This window comes from Ceratotherium simum, chromosome 6 (genome assembly GCF_057802395.1).
Source record: "Ceratotherium simum simum isolate JZ-2026a chromosome 6, ASM5780239v1, whole genome shotgun sequence".
NCBI classification, from domain to species: Eukaryota; Metazoa; Chordata; class Mammalia; order Perissodactyla; family Rhinocerotidae; genus Ceratotherium; species Ceratotherium simum.
Genome location: NC_141905.1, coordinates 72,485,399 through 72,504,960, shown reverse-complemented (window position 1 = coordinate 72,504,960; position 19,562 = coordinate 72,485,399). Strand labels below are relative to the sequence as shown.

The 19,562-nt window shown below is 45.9% G+C and overlaps 2 protein-coding genes across 4 annotated transcripts in view; one reads left to right on the top strand and one right to left on the bottom strand.

Moving 5' to 3' along the window:
- The window catches only part of CASP7 (caspase 7), a 39,293-nt gene extending 33,802 nt beyond the window's left edge, over nucleotides 1-5,491 (bottom strand). Inside the window, exon 1 of one of the 2 annotated variants that reach the window (XM_087432630.1) lies at nucleotides 5,278-5,491. The gene's annotated coding sequence lies outside the window, so the exon portion shown is untranslated. Of the gene's footprint in view, nucleotides 1-4,507; nucleotides 4,618-5,277 lie in introns of those variants that run through there. The other variant, XM_004428091.3, reaches the window with a different exon arrangement.
- A 9,142-nt stretch (nucleotides 5,492-14,633) lies between these two features.
- NRAP (nebulin related anchoring protein) overlaps nucleotides 14,634-19,562 on the top strand; it is a 69,975-nt gene continuing 65,046 nt past the window's right edge. Inside the window, exons 1-3 of one of the 2 annotated variants that reach the window (XM_087432629.1) lie at nucleotides 14,634-14,735; nucleotides 15,063-15,157; nucleotides 15,729-15,816. In XM_087432629.1, the coding sequence (XP_087288755.1) occupies nucleotides 14,664-14,735; nucleotides 15,063-15,157; nucleotides 15,729-15,816 (255 nt within the window). In that variant the 5' untranslated portion in view covers nucleotides 14,634-14,663. The remainder of the gene's footprint in view (nucleotides 14,736-15,062; nucleotides 15,158-15,728; nucleotides 15,817-19,562) is intronic. The other variant, XM_004428089.3, reaches the window with a different exon arrangement.

Sequence of the window (19,562 nt, the reverse complement as noted above, 5' to 3'; positions counted from 1 at the left end):
ACCTACCTTGTCCCAGGCCACATAACTAGTAAACAGTAGGACTCAGTTCTGAAGCCAGCAACAGGTAGTCCAGAGCCCACCCCTTACCATCACACCATTCAGCCTTCCAGCTCTCTAGGGCACACTTCCAGTGTCCTTGGGCACAGTATGCTCATTTCAGGCTCCTTCAGGGCTCTTGGGTCCCTCTTTCCGGAAGTCACCACTGTTTGCTGGACGTGCCATCTTTGCCCAGCTGGCTAATTCTCAATCTTCAGATTTCAGCTTAAATGGCACCTCTGCAGGGAGTTCCTCCTTGATTACTCCCATCTCACCAGCTCCCCCTTTCCCCCCATGCCCTTTACAGCCCTTTTATGTCTTGTGTATCTGCCCTCTGCTTACTGCTTGGCTCAAACCTGACAATGTAAGTTCATCACAGCAGAGCGCCTGGCACACAAGGTGCTTACTAAATAAATATTAGTTGAATGGAAAGCGGGAAGAAACAACGCCCAAGGGAAGAGAATTAGTGAGTCAGAAGCAGAGCCTGGACTAGAGTCATTTCTCCTAAATGGAGTCCTGTTTCCTTTCCCATGAAGGGATCGGCTTTCAGCAACAAAGGGAAACCTCTCGAGACTCTCTGCTGTGAGCCAGGGCACAGACGGGGCCACAGCTGGCAGGTGCAGGTCTGCATTCCCGGGAGGCTCACCCAGGGGTGTCTTCACTCAGCTGGAAAACAAGAAGGCATCTGACAGAACACATTGTGCCCCAGAGCACAAGTAATGACTTTCTGAGGTGTGGAGGAGAAGGAATCCAGCTTGGGGGAAGGTGTCCAAGATGGCAAAGCGCCGACCTAGCGGCCTTGAGCTCTGAGTGGCATTATCACGTCACCTTGCAGCTTACCTTAGAGCTGAGCTGGGCAGTGAGAAGCGAACTGAGAGGGAGGGAGAGTCCCCCCAAGATCTCTACAGTGACCCTGAGAAGTCAGGCGGCCGTCTTGTTTCTCAACATACCATGTACCCTCCACCATCACCACCAACATGTTTCCGGCTGGGAAGTAGTTAGATTTTTCAGATTAGGACACAAAATGTTTCTCGAAAACAGAGATAACCCCATCCCTGGCAGAAATAATCAAGTCCAAGCACGCAGAAATGCTCAATAGTTTTTATTTCACTTCCTTTATATAGACCAAGTTACCTTTCAGCGTGGATTGTGGTTAGCTAAGCACTGAAATCGTTTCAAAATTAGCAAGTTGAAGTTATACAAAATCCACCAGAAAAAGAATCTAACTTCAACATGTGGTGTTTAAGCCTTGAGCCTTTCGCTAGCGCTAATCTTAAAGGCTGAATCTAGGATGTATGATTCACAATGTGACCATTATTTTTTTGAAAAGGACGACCCTAAGCAAAACGGCTCCTAAGAAAGCTACACATTTAATATTGTTGGGACTGCCGAGAAGAATTCTGGAGGCTCCTCTCCATTTACTCCATGAATATTTACTGGAAGTCTAAGGCACCAGGCCCTGTGCTAGGAGCCGGGGATACATCTGTGAACTGGGGGTCCTGCCTTGTTGGGAGACAGGTGTTGATAAAAGGATGGCACCAATGTCGAGCTGCAACTCTGGCAAGTGGCACGAGGACGACCAGTGTGTGGCCATACCAGGGGACCCAACTGAGCCTCACTGAATTAAGGAAGGTTCTCAGGGGAGGAAATGTCTGACCTGAGATCACAGAAGGGGAAGCAGAGAGGGTGGGGCGGGGCGGCGCAAGGCAGGCAGAGGGGACTACACACTCACTAAACATATGACACGCTCCATCAAGGGAGTGGTGCAGCTTAAATTCCGCATCCTTCCCGGCCACCTCAGGGGGTTTTGGACTGAGCTGCAGAGACGCAGAGTTCTGGCTGATTTCTACGGCTTAATGGTGGGAGGCTTTCCAGAGCTTTCCCTCCAAACACTAGGCCAGAAGGGTCTTCCTTTTGAAACCTACAGCATCTGTCTGGGTTGACACTGTCTAGGGGGGAGGCGAGTGTCCCTTCCAACAACCTGCCAGAGCATATGTCTGAGACAAGTCCGTGCGGTGGGACTATACTCTTTTAAATTTGTAAGGCTAACTAAACATTCAGGGACTTTCTTATTCCTAGGAGCCTGAGTGTGACTTCTGGGTGAAATCAAGTCCACCCAGAACAAGGGTGGTGACCGAATGGGGTGCCTGACCTTGGTCACATCATTTGAGTTAAGCCAAGGATCGGTGTTGACCTCTTACTTCCACTCATTCTCACAGCCCACCCAGAAAATCCAGGCCTATCTCTGCTCTGCTGTGCCTGTGGAGGGCACGGCAGCATTACTTTCTTGTATTCAGCCCCTTGGTGGGGCTCAGGCTGCAGCAAGTCTAGTCATTCAAGGGATATTGCTAATTCAATTGTTAAATGTGTCTATCTTCGCTTTACATGAATTAATATAGGATACACATAGAGCATTAACAGTGCCTGGCACTCTATGTAAACACTCTGTCACTCATTATTCTTATTCTTATTCCTACTACTATCCACTAAGGACTCTATTTGAAAGCTTTTTTTTTTTTTTTTTTGCTAAGGAAGATTAGCCCTGAGCTAACATCTGTGCCAATCTTCCACCACTCTGTATGTGGGTCACTGCCACAGTGTGGGGGACGAGTGCTGTAGGTCTGCCCCTGAGATCTGAACCCTCGAACTCGGGCTGCTGAAGCGGAGCACACCAGACCCAACCACTGTGCCATCAGGCTGGCCCAAGAGCTTATTTTAATCATTTTTTTTTTCCAGTCACAGAAAAATGCCAGGTACACAGCAGACACACAATAAATATTTCTTTGTGAACGTTATAACTGAAATGTACTTATAATTTTTACATCCTTCAGTGCCCTGAATAAACTGTGGATATGGGACAGATAACAGAACTAAAGGGCCCCAGGAGGGTGGCGAACAGCCCAGTCATGCCAACAGCAGATCTGGGCTTCAATTGGCTTTTCCACTATTAGCCAGGGGACCTTGAACAAAGTACTCAACTTCCTGAGCCTCAGTTTTCTCATCCGTGAAATGGGAAAACAATGAAACCTCAGTCACAGGTGGCTGATGGATGGAACAATATGTGTAAAATGCTAAACACAGTGTAGCACATTCTGAACCTTCAGTAAATACTCCCTACTGTTACCACTGTCCACAGAACTCAAGACCAAGAAAACTCAACTGTCAACCTTCACCAATATTTTTAAACCACATTCATATTTTAAGCAGCCTTTGTGGAGTTGGAAAAAAAAATTCCTCTAGTGATTATTTTTAAACATGTTTAATTGGTGACTGGCACACATCTGGTAGGAAATCACTTCTCAGCTACTGTCTGAACTTTTTTTTTCTTGGGGGGTGGGGATGGGCTCATTGCAGCTGTTTCCCCTGCAAAGTGACAGAATACAACCTGCACCCCACTCTTGCCCCAGTGAAGACGATGCTACTTGCACCCCACTCTTGCCCCAGTGAAGATGATCTTCCTAAAAGGCTCAAAGAGAAGAAGCCCTGAGGACCTCCACCTCTCACCTCTAGCACTTGGAGGAGGAGCGGGCTCTGCTGGGCACTCAAGGACCCCACTGTCACCTGATGCTCACTAGGAGGCTGGAGCCTTTACTCTGTGTTGCAGAAGAAACTTTTGTTTCTTCAGAGAGGTTAAGTAATCCGTCCAAAGCCACACAGCTAACAGGAAACAGAGGTGGATTATGAACCTAGGCGGTGGCTGCCTATGGAGGATGAAGGTCAGGCTGTAGACCCTGAAGGATGAAATGGCCTGTAAATCAACAAAGGTTAGAGCCACCTCCTTGGCCAGTCCAGGAATTCAAGGGAAAAGGCCTGCCCCCTAAACGGCAAATTTGAATACAACGGTGAAAGGTTGCAAGGCCGCCTGAAGCCTGCGAGTCCCGCCTTTTTTCATTTCCTCAAGGAATCTTCAAGAGCCCCGCACAAGGGTACCCAACAACGATGACAGCAGCTCACGCGTCCTAAGCCTTGACGGAGGCACTGCTATGTACCGTAATCACCTCCTTCTCTCCTCGCAGCCACCGTCAGCCTGGGATCACTACATTCCCATTGAACAGACAGGCAGAGAGGACCAAGGCCCCACAGCTGACCAGCAAGGACGCGGGAATGGAACCCAGGGCTGTGTGACGCGGGAGCCCTCGCTGTCAGCCATGCAAGATAACAAACCCCTCCTTCCCTTCTAAATCCACCTCTCCTTCTCTTCCAAATGCCGAATAGCACCGGCTGTCCCAAGCCAGCGGGCTAGGAGGGAAGGGAGGACAAGATGAGCAAAGCAAGCGAGGATGGAGGCGCTGACAACCCTCTCCCCAGTTTCAGCGCAGGCCGTCTGGGCAGCCCAGCGTCACAGGACCCGGCTCCCCGCAGACTGTGCTCCAGGCGGCGGCGGAGGGGGAGGCAGGGCGCGGTAGGGAGGGAGGAAGCGCGCCGCGGACCGGCGGGTGAAGTGCAAGCGGAGGGGAGGGCCCGAAGTTACCGTTCCCACGGTGGCCGGCCGGCCCGAGCTTGCGACCTTCTCTGTCCCACTGCGGCTAGAGCCTGGAGCCACCAAAACAAAAGCGAAAGTACAAGCCCCAGCGCTGCAGGAGGAGGAGTCGCCCGGGGCTGGACTGCGTGCGCCGCCCCTGGCTCGCAATGGTGCGGTCGCCAAGTTGGCCGCGCTCAAAATATCCCGCGCCGCCGCTCCCACCGTCGCGGGAGAGCGCGCCCTGCACATCTGGTTGCGCTCGAGTGTCGTGCGCACGGTCCCCGGAGGGCGCCCTCTGCAAGACTGGTGATGCACTCTGCAAAGCTGGCCGCGCGCAAAGCGGCCCGGGCCCCTGAGCGCATCGTCCCCAGAGACCACCCTTGGCAAAGTTGGCCGCGCACCGGAGAGCGTGCTGGGTAAAGTTTGCAGAGATCTATGGGATCTCCCCGCCGCGCTCACAGTCCCCGGCACATTCTGCATAACTGGCAGCGCTCAGAGTGATCCGGAGAGCGCGCTCTGCAAACTTGCCGCACGCAGTGTCCCGGGCCAGGTAAACTGAAGAGCGCGCCCCGCAGACTTCGCGGCGCTCGATGATGGGGCGCTCGTGAGAGACCCCCCTCGCCCCTCCCGCTGCAGCCCCCAGTCTACACCTCGACTTGGGTCTGCGCATCAGTTCCGGTCCCCAGTTCCCACAGCCAGACCCGTGACCCCAGTCTGTGCGGTTCGCGCCCTCCGGGGGTGGGGGTGGGGGACTCGGCGTCCTCATCCGCTTGAGTTACCTTCTGCCGAGGCCGAGCCCGGCGAGCGAGCCGTGGGATCCGCTGCGATCTTCTGGCTTCCCAGAACTTGCGTCCACTCCCGGCTGCGCCTTCCTGCGTGCGTGGGCGGCAGGACGCTAACAGCTTTTTCTGAAGCAAGTTCCCACCTCCTAACAGCCAGCTTGTCTGGAGGGAGCGCCAGAATCGTTCGTGATAATATTTATTGTGCGCCCCCATGTGTCAGCACTGGGTATGGGGCCGGGAGTTCGTCTAATATGGAAAAGACAATGCAGTTCCGCTGATGCCGCTTCACTCCTTCCCCTACATCCCTACAACTCCCCCCACCCCACACGCAGACGTGCACCCACGCACAAACACGCATACGTTTCTCTTTCTTCACCCTTGGGCCTCCAACGCCTTTCTCTCTGACTCGTCAGGGGAGCAACTAGTTAACTCAGTCACGCTGAGGTGTAAATATTTGAGAAGAAATTACGGTTTTATTCATACTAGAGATACTTGCTTTTAAAGGACTGTCAACACGTTGAGTGAAAGGAGGGAAAGCTTCATGGTGTGACCGCAGGCAAGAACCACATCTTGTCTTGTTTGCCTGGTTGCCCCTGGGCCTGAGACGTCAATGTTGTCTTTAAAATCTCACCTGGTAAGGACATTTACTTGATTTAAGAAAGACTGGCCCCAGGCAAGTGTAAGGGAATAATTATAATTTATTAACTTCTGCAAAAATCCTGAATTCCCAAATATTTTTAACAAGCAGTTACACTATTTCCAATATGGCTGTACTAGAGGCTGAATATTTGTGTACCCCTGCCCGCCCCCCACCAAATTCATATGTTGAAATCTAATGCCCAGTGTGATGGTATTAGGAGGTGAGGCCTTTGGGAGGTGATTAAACCATGAGGGTGGAGCCATGGTGAATGGGATTAGTGCCCTTATGAAGGGTGCTGGACTGGGCTTCCTAGCCCCTTCCACCATGTGTGAACATAGAGAAAAGTTGCAGTCTGCAGCCCCAAAAAGAGCTTTCACTAGAATCTGAGCGTGCTGGCCCCCTGATCTTGGACTTCTAGCCTCCAGAACTGTGAGAAATACATTTCTGTTGTTTATAAGCTACCCAGTCCGTGATATTTTGTTATAGCAGCTGGAACAGACTAAGGCAGGCTGCACTATTCTTTATTTAGCACCCATGTTTCTGAAATGCTGGGGGTAAATTAGGTCATTGTAGACACTAAGATAATTTGTGTTTTAATTTGTGAATCATTTGAGAAATGAAAAATCCTATTAGCAAAGCAAGTAAGTTACTCTCTAATTTATCTAATTTATAAATTTAAGTTTTGCAGGTTATTCCTGAAACATAGTGAAACACAATGTTAGATCTGGAAGGGGCTTAAATAATGAATCCCTCTGCTCATTTTATAGATAACGAATCTGAGGCTCAGAGAAGTTGCCCACATCATAAGCTTGTTAGTGGTAGAACCAGGATCAGGTTGCCTAGAAAAATAATGAATTATCCATTCACAAGAAGGCTCTATCATAAATTATATCATGCAAATGTGACAATGTGTTGCACATAGGAATTCATTGCTAGCTTAGATCGAAAGATGGTTTGAAGGAAAACTTTCCTTTTTCAGATCTTTAGTGTGGGCTGGCATGGGGAACTCCAAATGTGTTGCTCCGAGGATGGATTATCACAGTATCAACAAATAAAATCGTGGATATATGGAAGGGAAGAAGTAATTTTGAACTTTCCCCTCTGTAATAATTGTACTGACACTTTGGATCCAAATGATATTCTCTTCTAACTATATGTCCTGTGTCCCTCCAGCCTGGGTCCATATCATTGTTTTATGCTTTTTTCCCAAACTCACATGACTAGAGCATGAGTCTTCCTGCTCACCCTAGAAAAATCCCCCAACTCCATTATTTGGATGGTTTCCCAAGGGCTGGCCTCATGGGTGCTCCTGGGCTGGTCCCTCTGGACATTCCCTCCAGCTGTCTCCTATGGTCATCAGGCTGCTGCCACTAACCCTGGTGAGCTCCGCAATCCCACCCTCACCCTGCTGGGCACAGCACCCCCAAGTGGTGCCACCCGTAATATCTTCTCCAGTTCTTCACAGGACAGCTCAGGCCAGGCTATGACTTTATACAGGACTCCACTGAAGGATATCCCTTGATTAACAGAAATGCTGCTCTTAAGACCCACAGGCCCAAACCCAAACTCTGGCTGAGGCATCAACAGGCTTCTGTGAGGCGTGGGTGGAGGGAGGGAGCTCAGGTTCCAGGCAGAATTCCCTGAAAAGAGGAATTCATGTTGTACCTGTTGTGGATTGATTGCCCCTCAGCTCCAAATTCACCCTTTTTGTCTGTTCTGTGGAAAGTGAACTGGGCCCTTTGAGTAGTTTTCCTTTGCCTGTGGCCTCCTGTTAAGCTTTGTCAATAGGGGGCGCTGGAGAGAGATTGCAGAAGGAAAAAGTTCTGCTTTCTGGTTCTTGTGTTCTGGCAAGCTCCTGGAGAGTCAGTCTCTTGCAGAAGGGGTGGCCTCTCAGGTTCCTATAGCACACCAGGCTTTCCCAGTGCCCAGCTCCTGCTGTGCCTGGTGACCAGCAGCCCCCAGCAGCCAGCCACTTCCCTGGCACCCTTTTCAGGTGGTTTTGTAGCAGAGTGCCTCCATTGAGACATATCCCCATGAACAGCTGTCTCTGGCACCTAGAGGGTAGACTTCCAGAAAGTTCTAGAGGATAGATTTCTAGCAAGTTCCACTGGTGTGGCATCACAGTGACTTCTCTAGCATCTAGTGAGCCATGGCCATGCTCTCTCCAATAATGTTTGGATTTTTAGCTCTGGGGCAGGGAGAAGGTGGGGGGTTCTTCTTTGGGCCCTCTATCTCCGCTTTAGGGGTAGTGGCTAGTTATGTTACATTATGTTACATTACGTTATGTTGTTATGGTCTGGATTGTGTCTCCTCTTCCCCAAATTCATATGTTGAAGTCCTAACCACCAGTACCTCAGAATGTGACTGTGTTTGGAGATAGAGTTCTTATTTTGTTTTTCTGTTTGTTTGTTTTGTGAGGAAGATTGCCCCTGAGTTAACATCTGTTGCCAATATTCCTCTTTTTTCCTTGAGGAAGATTGTCCCTGAGCCAACATCTGTGCCAATCTTCCTCTATTTTGTATGTGGGATGCCACCAAAGCATGGCTTGATGAGCAACGTGTAGGTCTGTGCCTGGGATCTGAACCTGTGAACCCTGGGCCGCCTAAGTGGAGCACGTGAACTTAACCACTAAACCACCAGGCTGGCCCCAGAGATAGAGTTTATAAAGAGGTAAAATGAGATCATTAGGGTAGGCTCTTATCCAGTATGACTGGTGTCCTTATAAGAAGAGATTAGCACGCAGACACACACAGAGGGAAGACTGTGTGAAGACACAGAGAGAAGACGGTCATCTACAAGCCAAGGAGAGAGACCTTGGAAGAAATCATCCCTGCTGACACCTTGAGCTTGGCTCTCCAGCCTCCAGAACTGTGAGAAAATAAATTTCTGTTATTTACCCACCTAGTCTGTGGGACTTTGTGTGGCAGCCCTAGCAAACTAATACATACATTATCTGTAAGTATATTATATCTGCATTTGCTGTATTTTAGAGTTGTCTTTACTTCTTACTAGCCAATCTCTTGATATTCCAATCCCCTGTTATAGTTAATAATTTGTTATAGTAACCTTTTCTTGTTTAGATTACTGTGTGTTTTCTCTCTCCTGACTGGATCCAGATGGATAGACTGGTGTCTCCCCAATCCGAGGGCTGCCTCATTTCTAATTCTGTGGCCTACAGCAGTGGGAATATCCATTTCTTGACTCAGAAGGAAAGCTCCATCCCACCCACAGGGTGTGTTGTCTTCCCTGGGTCCAGGATAAAACAACCACAGCAGTTGGATGTTGTTGTTCACATTTGAATAAGAATCCACCTGTAGACAGTCAAAGCCTGGGCCTGATGGGGCTGAAGTGATTCCTAATCCTTTGCTCTGCCTTCCTCTTCCCCACCAACCTCCCCCTGGGAACTCTGTTCTGGTTGCTCCTGATGTCCTGTGAGCAACCTCTTAGACCAGCGGTTGGCACACTGTGGCCTGTGGGCCACGTTTTTGTACGGCATACAAGCTAAGAATGGTTTTTATATTTTTTAAGAGTTGTAAAAAAAAAAAGAAGAAGAAAGAGAAAATGAAGATGGGACGGAGATCGTATGAGGCCCCTAAAGGCTAAAACATTTGCAATCTGACTCTTTACGGAAGTTTGTGGACTCTGTCTTAGACCAAAAGACCCAATCCCATCTCCAAAGCAAATGGCAATTTTCAACTAAAGAGTGGTATCCAACCAGATTTAGGTTTGAGGGGAGGCAAAATATTTCTCTAATTTTCCTGGGCACAGTACTTCTCATGGACCCAATTTACATAAACAAACAGATCATTTGCTGAAACTCAGGGTGAAGTCTGAGCAGTTAGGCAACCTCACTGACCTTCAGGCTTCCCCAGGGCGAGGAGAGATACTAGCCTGACTACGGTCACCACCGTCTAGTGTGCAGGCCTCATGAATGCACGGAGGAAGTTGGCTCTCAAGCCACCAACTCCCCATCAGCAGGTGCTCATGGAACTTTGCTCTGTTTAACACTCCCAAAAACTTCCCCCAGGGCACCTGTAAGCCCCAAGGGATGGGGGTGAGGATGGAGAGGGAGTTCTGACCTGGGAAAGCACGAGAGCTAGAGACAAGGCCTGCTTCGTGAATTCTCCACCCTAAGTTCCTGGACGCAGTGTTGCACAGTGCAGAGGACTGGAGTGATGGAACAGAATTGACATCATCAGCGGGAAGAACAGGACAATGGGAGTTCACGGTGCATCTCACATAAACACTTTCTACAGTCAGTTTCCTCTTTCCAGTCAGTGACTGACTCTTGGGGTGCCCTATGCCGCATGCCCTCGGCTCACTGATATTAGCTCCCTGCAGGCTGCCAGGCCCTCCTTACGCTCCCGCGGCAGTGTGCCTCTGCTCCCCTGCCTCTGAGATTTCTCTGAAGCTACGAAAGTCCATTTAGCGTGTGCAGACAGGTGTACTGTAGAAGTGCAGGGAGATGAACGTTGGGTGGATAAATTCCCAGCCTCCTGTCTTTCGGTGGGACAGTTCTGGGGCACATTCTACACAATTCCTCAGAGGGTCCCCAGTAAGACTGAGCCGCATTTGTCCATAGTGGTAATTAGCTCAGAATATGCCTTTATTGACTCTTCTCCTTTCTCTGGGTCACTCACCTAAAACCCTCACTCTTGCCTTGTGGAACCACCTCCAGAATAAACTACCTGCACCCAAGCCTTGCTTCAAGCTCTGCTTTTCGGAGAACCTAAACTAAGGTAGGCACACATCCCCAGCACAGGAGGAGCAGCCCCAATCTAACCAGAGTGACAGAGTGAAGGGTCATAGCTTTCTCCTCACTTCACATTTGTCATCTTTCTGTCACGTCAAAACCCTTTCACATCCACAGCCCTGGAGGGCACTGGAAATGACTCAGAGCTAGAAAGAATTACCTCATATTCTGGATGACACAACCACGGCACAAAAAGATCCTGACCAGCTGAAGCAGTGGGGCCACCATCAACAGGATGAAATTTAAAAGAGATAAATGAGTGCCACGTGGAAGTTCAAAAAGGAGATCAATTGCCCACATACTGAATATGAGAGTCATTAATGTGAAACAAAAGACTGTGGGGTTTTTCACTGATCACAGGCTCTTTCTGAGTCAAGACTTAAAAAAAAAAAACAACAGCCAAAGCAATGGGGGACAGCATTGGCAGAAGCATCCAGATCAAGGCTCAACAAGGCTCTAAGTGATCTGGCTCTGGCTCACCACCATCAAGCTCAAGTCCTGGACTCTCTGCTGATTGGACAGTGTATCAGACACCTCTCCCGAGCCACGTTAGATCTACTGGGCCTCCCCTGTCTTAGGGCCTTTGCCTGCTTGGGCCAGCCCAACCTCAGCAGTGGCAACTAACTCTCCATGGGCCTGGCCATCTTCATGTGGGCACAACCAACAGTGACTTTGGCCTTCTGTTGCCCTGGATTTTTTCCTGTTGCTGGTGAGGCATGAGATGCTGTGGGACTCCCTGGGAACATACAGAACATGGAGGGGGAGGGAGTTAACACCCAATGGGGCAAAACTTTCACCAATGAGAGGCAAGAGCCAACAGATACATTCTTCCCCCTCCCTTCCCCTAGCACATGTTCCTGAGTGGAAGTTGTTGATATGGCCTCTTGGAAGATGGAGATCAAGCGATTCAATGCACTTTAGATCAGGTGGTGGCTGCTTTGAGAATGAACCCTCGTACTGACTCTCCCCACTCCATTTCCTGCCTCCTTACTTCTGCTCCCTGGGACTACACTTCTGAGTAAAGTTCTTACACATAAGCCTTTCCCCGGGTTCTGTTTTCTGGGGAACTCAGGCTGAGACAGACGTCTGAACCTATCCTGAAGGCCAGAGGAGTGTTGTGTGCTCGTTGGCTAAGGCTGGGACGGCCTGATGTAATCACTGGGACCCAGGGAGGAGCTCTTCAGGATGGAGGGGGTGGGATGGATGGAGGAGAGACCATCCACAATGTCTGTCAGGCAGATGAAGGCTGTGTGTATCTTGTCCCAGCAGTAAGTGTTCACTTTAGTTCCTTAAACTGTTCCATTTCTATAATTTCTGATGCCTAATAAGTGCCTTGTAAAGCAGAAGTGATGGCACAAGCCAAATTGAACATCTTTCATTGTGATAATCTTTGTTTTCACAAGGGTGACCGAGAAGTTGCAGCAGCTGTCAAGTGCAATCACAGCCTTAGGCACAGAAGCACTGTTACGGAGTTTTTTCTTTAAATGAAATCTGACTGTAATTCCTCATCCCTCTGCATCGGGACAGAGTTCTTTCTCAGTGATTATTGGGGCTTTCAGCCCACTTCCTGGGTAAGGCTTGAAAAATCTGGAGCAGAGCTACACACTTGGGACCCCTTCAGGTTTTTATTCTTTGTCTTTGCTGCCCCACATCGCGTTTCAGTGTGGGAGTCTTCCTGAGCCTGGGGTCGCTACTTAGAGTCCCCCTCTGGTGCTGAGAGAGCAACCTTGTGCCCCACTATCTATCTATGGGGAGCCTCAGGCTGTACCCTCCGCATAATGTCACGTGAACGCTACTCTTCTTCACTTGTTTTACAGCTTCCTTCTCCCCCTGGGTCTCCCAACACAACACAAAAGTACTACTGATTTCTCTCCACCCTACCTGGAGACCCCAGCATAATCTTCTCAGAGAGTGTAAGCCAAAGGACAGTAGCCCCCCTTATTCTCAGTTTTGCTTTCCACAGTTTCAGTTACCTGTGGTCAACTGTGGTCCAAAAATATTAAATGGAAAATTCCAGAAATAAACAATTCATAAGTTTTAAATTGCGTGCTGTTCTGAGTAGCATGATGAGATCTCATGCCGTCCCACCTGGGACATGAATCATCCCATTGTCCAGTGTATCTGCTGCCAGCCCGATCATCACTTAGTAGCCCTGTTGTGGTATCACAGTGCTTCTGTTCAAGTCACCCTTATTTTACTTAATAATGGGCCCAATGCACAAGAGTGGTGATGCTGCCAATTTGGATATGCCAAAGAGAAGCCATAAAGTGCTTTCTTTAAGTGAAAAGGTGCAAGTTCTTGACTTAATAAGGAAAGAAAAATAATTGTATGCTGAGGTTGCTAAGATCCACAGTAACTTTTATTACAGTATATTATTATAGTTGTTCTATTTTATTATTGTTTATTGTTGTTAATCTCTTACTGTGCCTAATTCATAAATTAAACTTTATCATAGGTGTGTGTGTATAGGAAAAACATATTATTTATAGAGTTCTGTATCTTCCGCAGTTTCAGGCATCCACAGCGGGTCTTGGAATAAAGGTTGCTACTGTAATTGGTAGACTGCCAACCAAATATTGCCCATGTTTTATTGTCTTTATGGCCCTGTTTTATTGTCTTATTCCCACTGTTTTACAAAAAGGGGAATTTCAGGTGTAAATGCAGACATCTGGCTTCTCCAGAAAGATCAGAACATTGGCAGTGCTGGGGACTGGTTCCCTCATGAAAAGTTGGCTGGGTCTGAGGGGTGGTTGCTACTTTAGATGAGGTGTGTGCCCTCCTGTTTGGGAAGGTCCCTACCATGACCTATGATTTCACCTCCGGCCCCTGTAGGCATTTTGGTGTAAGTACTAAGTTTATTTCATTTCATTGATGCAATAAATACTTATTGAGCACTTTTTCCGTGTAAGGCCTTGTTCTAGGCACTGGGGATATAGAAATGACAACAAAGACCAAAGATCCTGTTTTGATGGAACTTATATTTTGATAGAGGAGATAGACAATTTTAAAAAGTAGATATACTAATGTTTAAGATGTCGGGTGGTGGTAACTGCTGTGAAGAACATCAAGCAGGGTAAAGGGCATGGAAGGTAGTGAGCTGAGGGGTAGGGACAGGTGAGGCGCCATCTTTTGTAAGCTATTTCTGGAAGGTCTGTGTTAAGAGGACATTTAGGCAGACACTGAAGGCAATGAGGGGCTTCACAAAGTCAGGAAGAGAGGGTTTGTTCTCAAGCTGCCCCTTTCAAGCCTGGGAGGCAAGAGAATAAGCAGACAGGCCTTCTGGAACAGTCCAGGATAAAATGCAGAAGCCAAAACACCAAGAGTTCTCATTTGTTCTTATTTTTGCATTCCAGCAGAAGCTAAACACGACTTAATATCTTAATAAGTTTTCAGTCCCACTGTTGTAAACATTTTTAATAGATAAAACTAAAGTTCAAATATGGTATATATCCTCCTGTGGAGTGAATCAATCCTGTTTTATTTCCTGTATTTTGGGGAGCTGGCCTTTCTGCTTTAGTCATAGGCCTCAGCGAGCAAGCTTGTCTAATTTGATCATCAGACAAGGGTGTAGCTATGCCTTTGGTTCTTTTCTTGGGTTATGATCACAGCTAGTGTTAAACTACTACATGCTGCCTGGTCAGACACGAGGATTTGGTCATCTCCATAAACATGATGCTGTTGTGAGTTCACTCTTCTATTTAGAGAAGCGTGTCAGCTAGAAATACCTCCACCTTACTTCCCAGACGCATGCGTACTGAGTGAGTCTCCAAAATAGCCCCTTGACTAAGTGGCAGCTTTAAAAACCATCCAGCTGCTGACTTCAAACTAGAAGGTCAGCAAAGGAAAGTGGAAGTTGGATTCTGAACGATCAAGGTGCCCACAGGAATTTAACAGTGGTTGGGATTTTGGAGACTTGACCAACTAGACTGGGGCTTCTCCTTGGCTTTCTTGCCTGTCGCCTGTCTTTGTCTTCTGTCTTCAGACCTCAAGATGAACGTGCAGGCTTGCTCTAGGTGTGGGTATGGAGTGTATCCTGCTGAGAAGATCAGCTGTCTAGATCAGGTCAGTACACATTTCCTGACCTTTGGAAATAATAACAAACATGGGAAATTTATCTTTTCACATATGGACATGTGGGTTTTTTTTTGAACCACCAAAGAAAGATGTATTTCCCACCTTTCTTCAGTTCTACTCATTTCTAGCTATGTCTTCTATATTGTCTCAAAAAAATGTTATTCATTTATTTAACATATTGTAGCTGTGTGTGTGTATGTGTGTGCTTTTATCACCATTTTATCCCTAAAGCTCTATTTTTTACCCTGAAATATGTAAGGATCCTGAGTCTGAAGAGAAGATAGTTTTGCTAAATCTTTTCTATATGATTTCTAGATATGGCATAAAGCGTGTTTTCACTGTGAAGTTTGCAAGATGATGCTGTCAGTTAATAACTTTGTGAGTCACCAGAAAAAGCCATACTGTCATGCGTAAGTGTTTGATGCCCCTCCCCACCACCGCTTGAGTTTTGCTTATTTTTTAACAAATAGCCAATCAGAGGTTCAAATCACACACTCCAGGGTTAAATCTGAGAAATGTCTTCTCCAAAGTTTTTAACTTACAATCATTGAAAAGACCTAAGACGAGATTTTATGCAGTAGACAAGAAGTTGAAAGTTTCAAATTTCTTGTAAGGAAAAGATTAAATCTATCCACTATAACCTCATGTCAAATTATGAAATATTGCACAGAACAATGTAATTGCCACAGATATGCATATAGAGCTTTAAAATTTTTCTTTTAAATAATTTCAGAATCCTATTCTATTTGTTCAGAAAGTTTTTAAGTGATCATTTCCAATTAAATTTGGTCTTTAAGTTATATACGTTGAATTTATTTGATTTGCTTTCTTTTTCTTTAAGACTTATTGCCTAGAAAATCTTGGACTTAATTATTGTTTTATATTTATTGATTTAAAAAGTGGCTGTGCCTTTAAGAATAGTCACTCAATCATCTTGGATATAGTACATTTCTAATTTTGGTTTATATCTAATTTTTGTAGCCATAACCCCAAGAACAACACTTTCACAAGTGTTTATCACACTCCATTAAATCTAAGTGTGAGGAAATCTCCAGAGGCCATCTGTGGGGTAAGTTACTTAATTTTGAATTTCAAAATAGCCTTTAAAGAAAATTTCTTTCCCCCAGCACCTGTTAGGTTTTTAAGTATCTCTGTCTAGACATGAACCTGCCCATTTTCTCCACCTATACATGCAAAGTGCATTTAAGTAACAAATATTGCTCTTGGTCCTACCACAATACGGGGGCCAAGACCCAGGATAAACTAGCTTGAACGTCTGAGGTCCTTGTATCCAGTGTTATCGCTCTGTGTCTGCCAGCTCTGGACACATTGAGGACAGTTTATACAATAGGCCCTGCATACACTAGGTGCTTAATACATAAAACAAAGTTTATATAGTTGGACATATTACAAGAGCCTTTCCTTTCTTTCCCCCCCGTGATATTTTGGTACAGAAAATTAAAAACCTCTACTTCCACACTCTTAGATCTCTCTGAATTCAGTGATGTGTAAGGTTATTTGCAGCCTCTCTTTCCCCTTGGGGTAGGGGGTAGGTCAAAGATATTTTGATTTGGAAGTGATGTTTGGGTAGACAAGAAGCCCATGTTGATAAACCAGCCTCTTTTGAAAGACCAGCAGTGGAGTTTTGTCAAATAACTAGTGATTGATTGAACGCTTGCATTTATTAAAATGATGAATCATTTAACTTCTCTCCCCCATCCCCCACAAGAAGTTGGTCCGTGGGATGGAGCTAGCTGCTTTCTAAAATTAGAAAATTACACATGAGATGGAAGGCTCTCTAGTAATCTGCCGTCTTAATGTTACCTCGCCTTATACTGACTCTCTCGCCTGCCCAGGCTGCCTCCTCCTCAAGAAAACGTGTGTTAGATCATGCTTATCCTTATCATGTGGTCTCTCCACACCTGCCAAGTAGCTTGTTTCTCTCAGTGCTTTGCACTAATACTGAGTTTATTATTTTTTTAACAAGCTATATAACACTTACTGTACAATTGCTTAATTCACTTAATACACATTCCAATCCAATGAAGTAAATACTAATATTATCCCATTCTGCTGGTGAGAAAACCAAGGCTCAGAGAGTTGCTCATTAAGAATCACAAGCAATCCTAGATTACTGAGAAGGCTGATTCTTTGAGGATTTTCTTTTCATCTCTTGATGTCTAAGGACAATGACATGAAATTACAATAAATACTGAATTTAGCTCTTACTTACCAGAGTGCCAAAGACTCTGCTAGGCTCTTTATCTATGTTGTCTCATTTATTCTTCACAAGAACCCTCTGTAACATCATCATATTGCAGTTGGGGAGGCTGTGGCTCAGAGAGGTTAAGTCACTTGCTCAGTTTTACCCAGCTAGTTGAGTGAGTACAAATGCAGATCTGCCTGACTTTCGCACCCATATCCTAAACTGCTCCATTGGCCTGCTTCTGTGACCCCCGAGGGTGGGAAACTGTGCAGAAGGAAAAAAGTGCTTGTTTATGTTTTCGAATATCCAGTGCTTCTGCAATTGTGTAGCCAAAGTTGGATAGATTAAACCCAAGGAGATGTACTTATACATCAGACTGCTGTTTGTGTATATTACACTCACTACAAAAAGATTCATAATATCTGTACTTTTCCACCCTACGCTAGGCCTCAACAGGTGTGTCCCTACCTTACAATCACACAGCAGCACACACAGTATTTACCTTTCTTTGAGATGGTAGTGGATTCACTTTCTTTCGACTGTGTCTGACAGGCCCACCCCGGAGTGAGGCTGGGATGGTCGCTGGTTCTATTTCCAGCCGCAGACAGTGATGTCAGCTTCCCAGGAGGCCTGTGTGTGTGTTTGCATCGATGTGAATATGTGTGTGTGTGTATAAATATGTGTGTGTGCATATGGGGAGTGTATGTATGTGTGTATGTAGGTGTGGATAGGTGTGCACATGCAGGCATACCTGTGTACATGGTGTGTATACATGTGTGTATATACACATGTATGGGTGTATACGTGTATGTGGGTGTATGTGTGCACATATGTGCATGTGTGGGATGTATGTGTGTATACGTGTATGTGTGTATGTGGTGTGTGCATGTCTGTGTGTGTATGTGTATATATATGGGGTGTGTAATGTCTGTGTACATGCTATGTGTGTACATGCATGTGTGTATGTGCGTGTGTGTGTATATATGAGTGTGTGTATGTGTGTACGTACATATGTGTGTGTGTCTGTGTACAAACAATTGACTGTGGCGATCGCTTTCTCCTTTCCCACTTGGGAAAAATTCAAATGGACAATCGTGTCCCTTCCAGGCCCCAGATCTTGTACCACCCTAGGGAGTGGGATAGATTCCTTTCCTACCTGCTAGCATCTCTGAGAGACTTTGCCAATTGAATAAAATCCAAATTCATTGTGCATGTGCTAAAATGAAAAAGTAGGGTAGAGATTTTGAGCTGGCATTTAAAGCAGATTGACACTTTTCTGTTTCCTAAGTGACACTCTTTTAAAAATAAATAAATATTTACTAAGACAAACTTTCCTGTTTGGTAAGTGTGGATGGAATTTTTAGAAGAATAAGACATCTAGGTTCTCTTCTATTCAGAGAATGAACTTTAGCCCTTAATACTTCCCTACCCTGCTAGTAACGTTTATGGCTTTTTTTCCTCTTCCTACTCCCTCAGAATAATCACTTATCTCATAAAAGGTCTCTGGGGAGGCAGACACTCCTCGGTAAAGAATTTGTACTGTGGGAGGAGGACAGCAAACACGGCTTCTTGGAAGTGGGGGAGAATATCTACTTTGGTCACGTGTTTCTGATTCCTTAAGTCGATGGCTCTCAAGGAGGGCAATTTTACCCCCCAGGGGACATTTTGTGATGCCTGCGGACTTTTTTGATTGTCACAACTGGGAGGGGGTAAGAGTACCATTGGCAGCTGGTGGATAGAGGCCAGCTATGCTGCTAAACACCCTGCAATGCACAAGACAGTCCCCACAACAAAGCGTTAACTGGCCCCAAATGTGAGTAGTGCTGCCAACAAGAAACCCTGCTGCTAAGTCTATGTAATGTTCCTGGTAGTTTCTCAAAATCCAAGGGGAACAGCATGTAAAGTTCTCTCAGTTCATATATTTAAAAATATACATATTGGAACTGCATTAAACAGTAGCAAGCACAGAAATCCAATGACAGAAAGTGCGTTAGTAGGGAACTAGAATTCCTGGATTCTAAACCTGGCTCTGCTAACCCACTGAATGATTTTAATAAGTTCACTTCTTTTCCCTGAGCTTCTTTCCTCATCTGTAAAATTAATGATTTAAACTTCAGCTTGTTAAAATTGCAGATTTCTGGGCCATATTTTAGACCTCATAAATTATGATATCTCAGTTTGTCCCTAAGACCTGCTTTTTTGTTTTATGGTTAGTACTTTTTATGTTCTCAATAAGAATTCTTTGCCTGTCCCAAGGTCATGAAGATATTGTTGAGATGTCAGTTCTCCCCAAATTGATCTATACGTTCAATGCAATCTGAAAATCTTGGTATTTTTTTTGTAGAAATTGATGAACTGATTCTAAAATTGATATGAACATACAAAGATTCTAGAATAACCAGGAAATTGTGAGGAAATTGAAGGACTTAGGTTACCGGATTTCAAGACTTACTATAAAAGTAGTAGTAATTAACTCAGTGTCGTATTGGCATAAGATACACAAATAGACCAGTGGAATACAGTGCAAGGTCCAGAAATAGAATTGCACGTATGTGGTCACTTGAATTACAACAAAGGCATCACTGCAATTCAATGTAGCAAGAATGAGC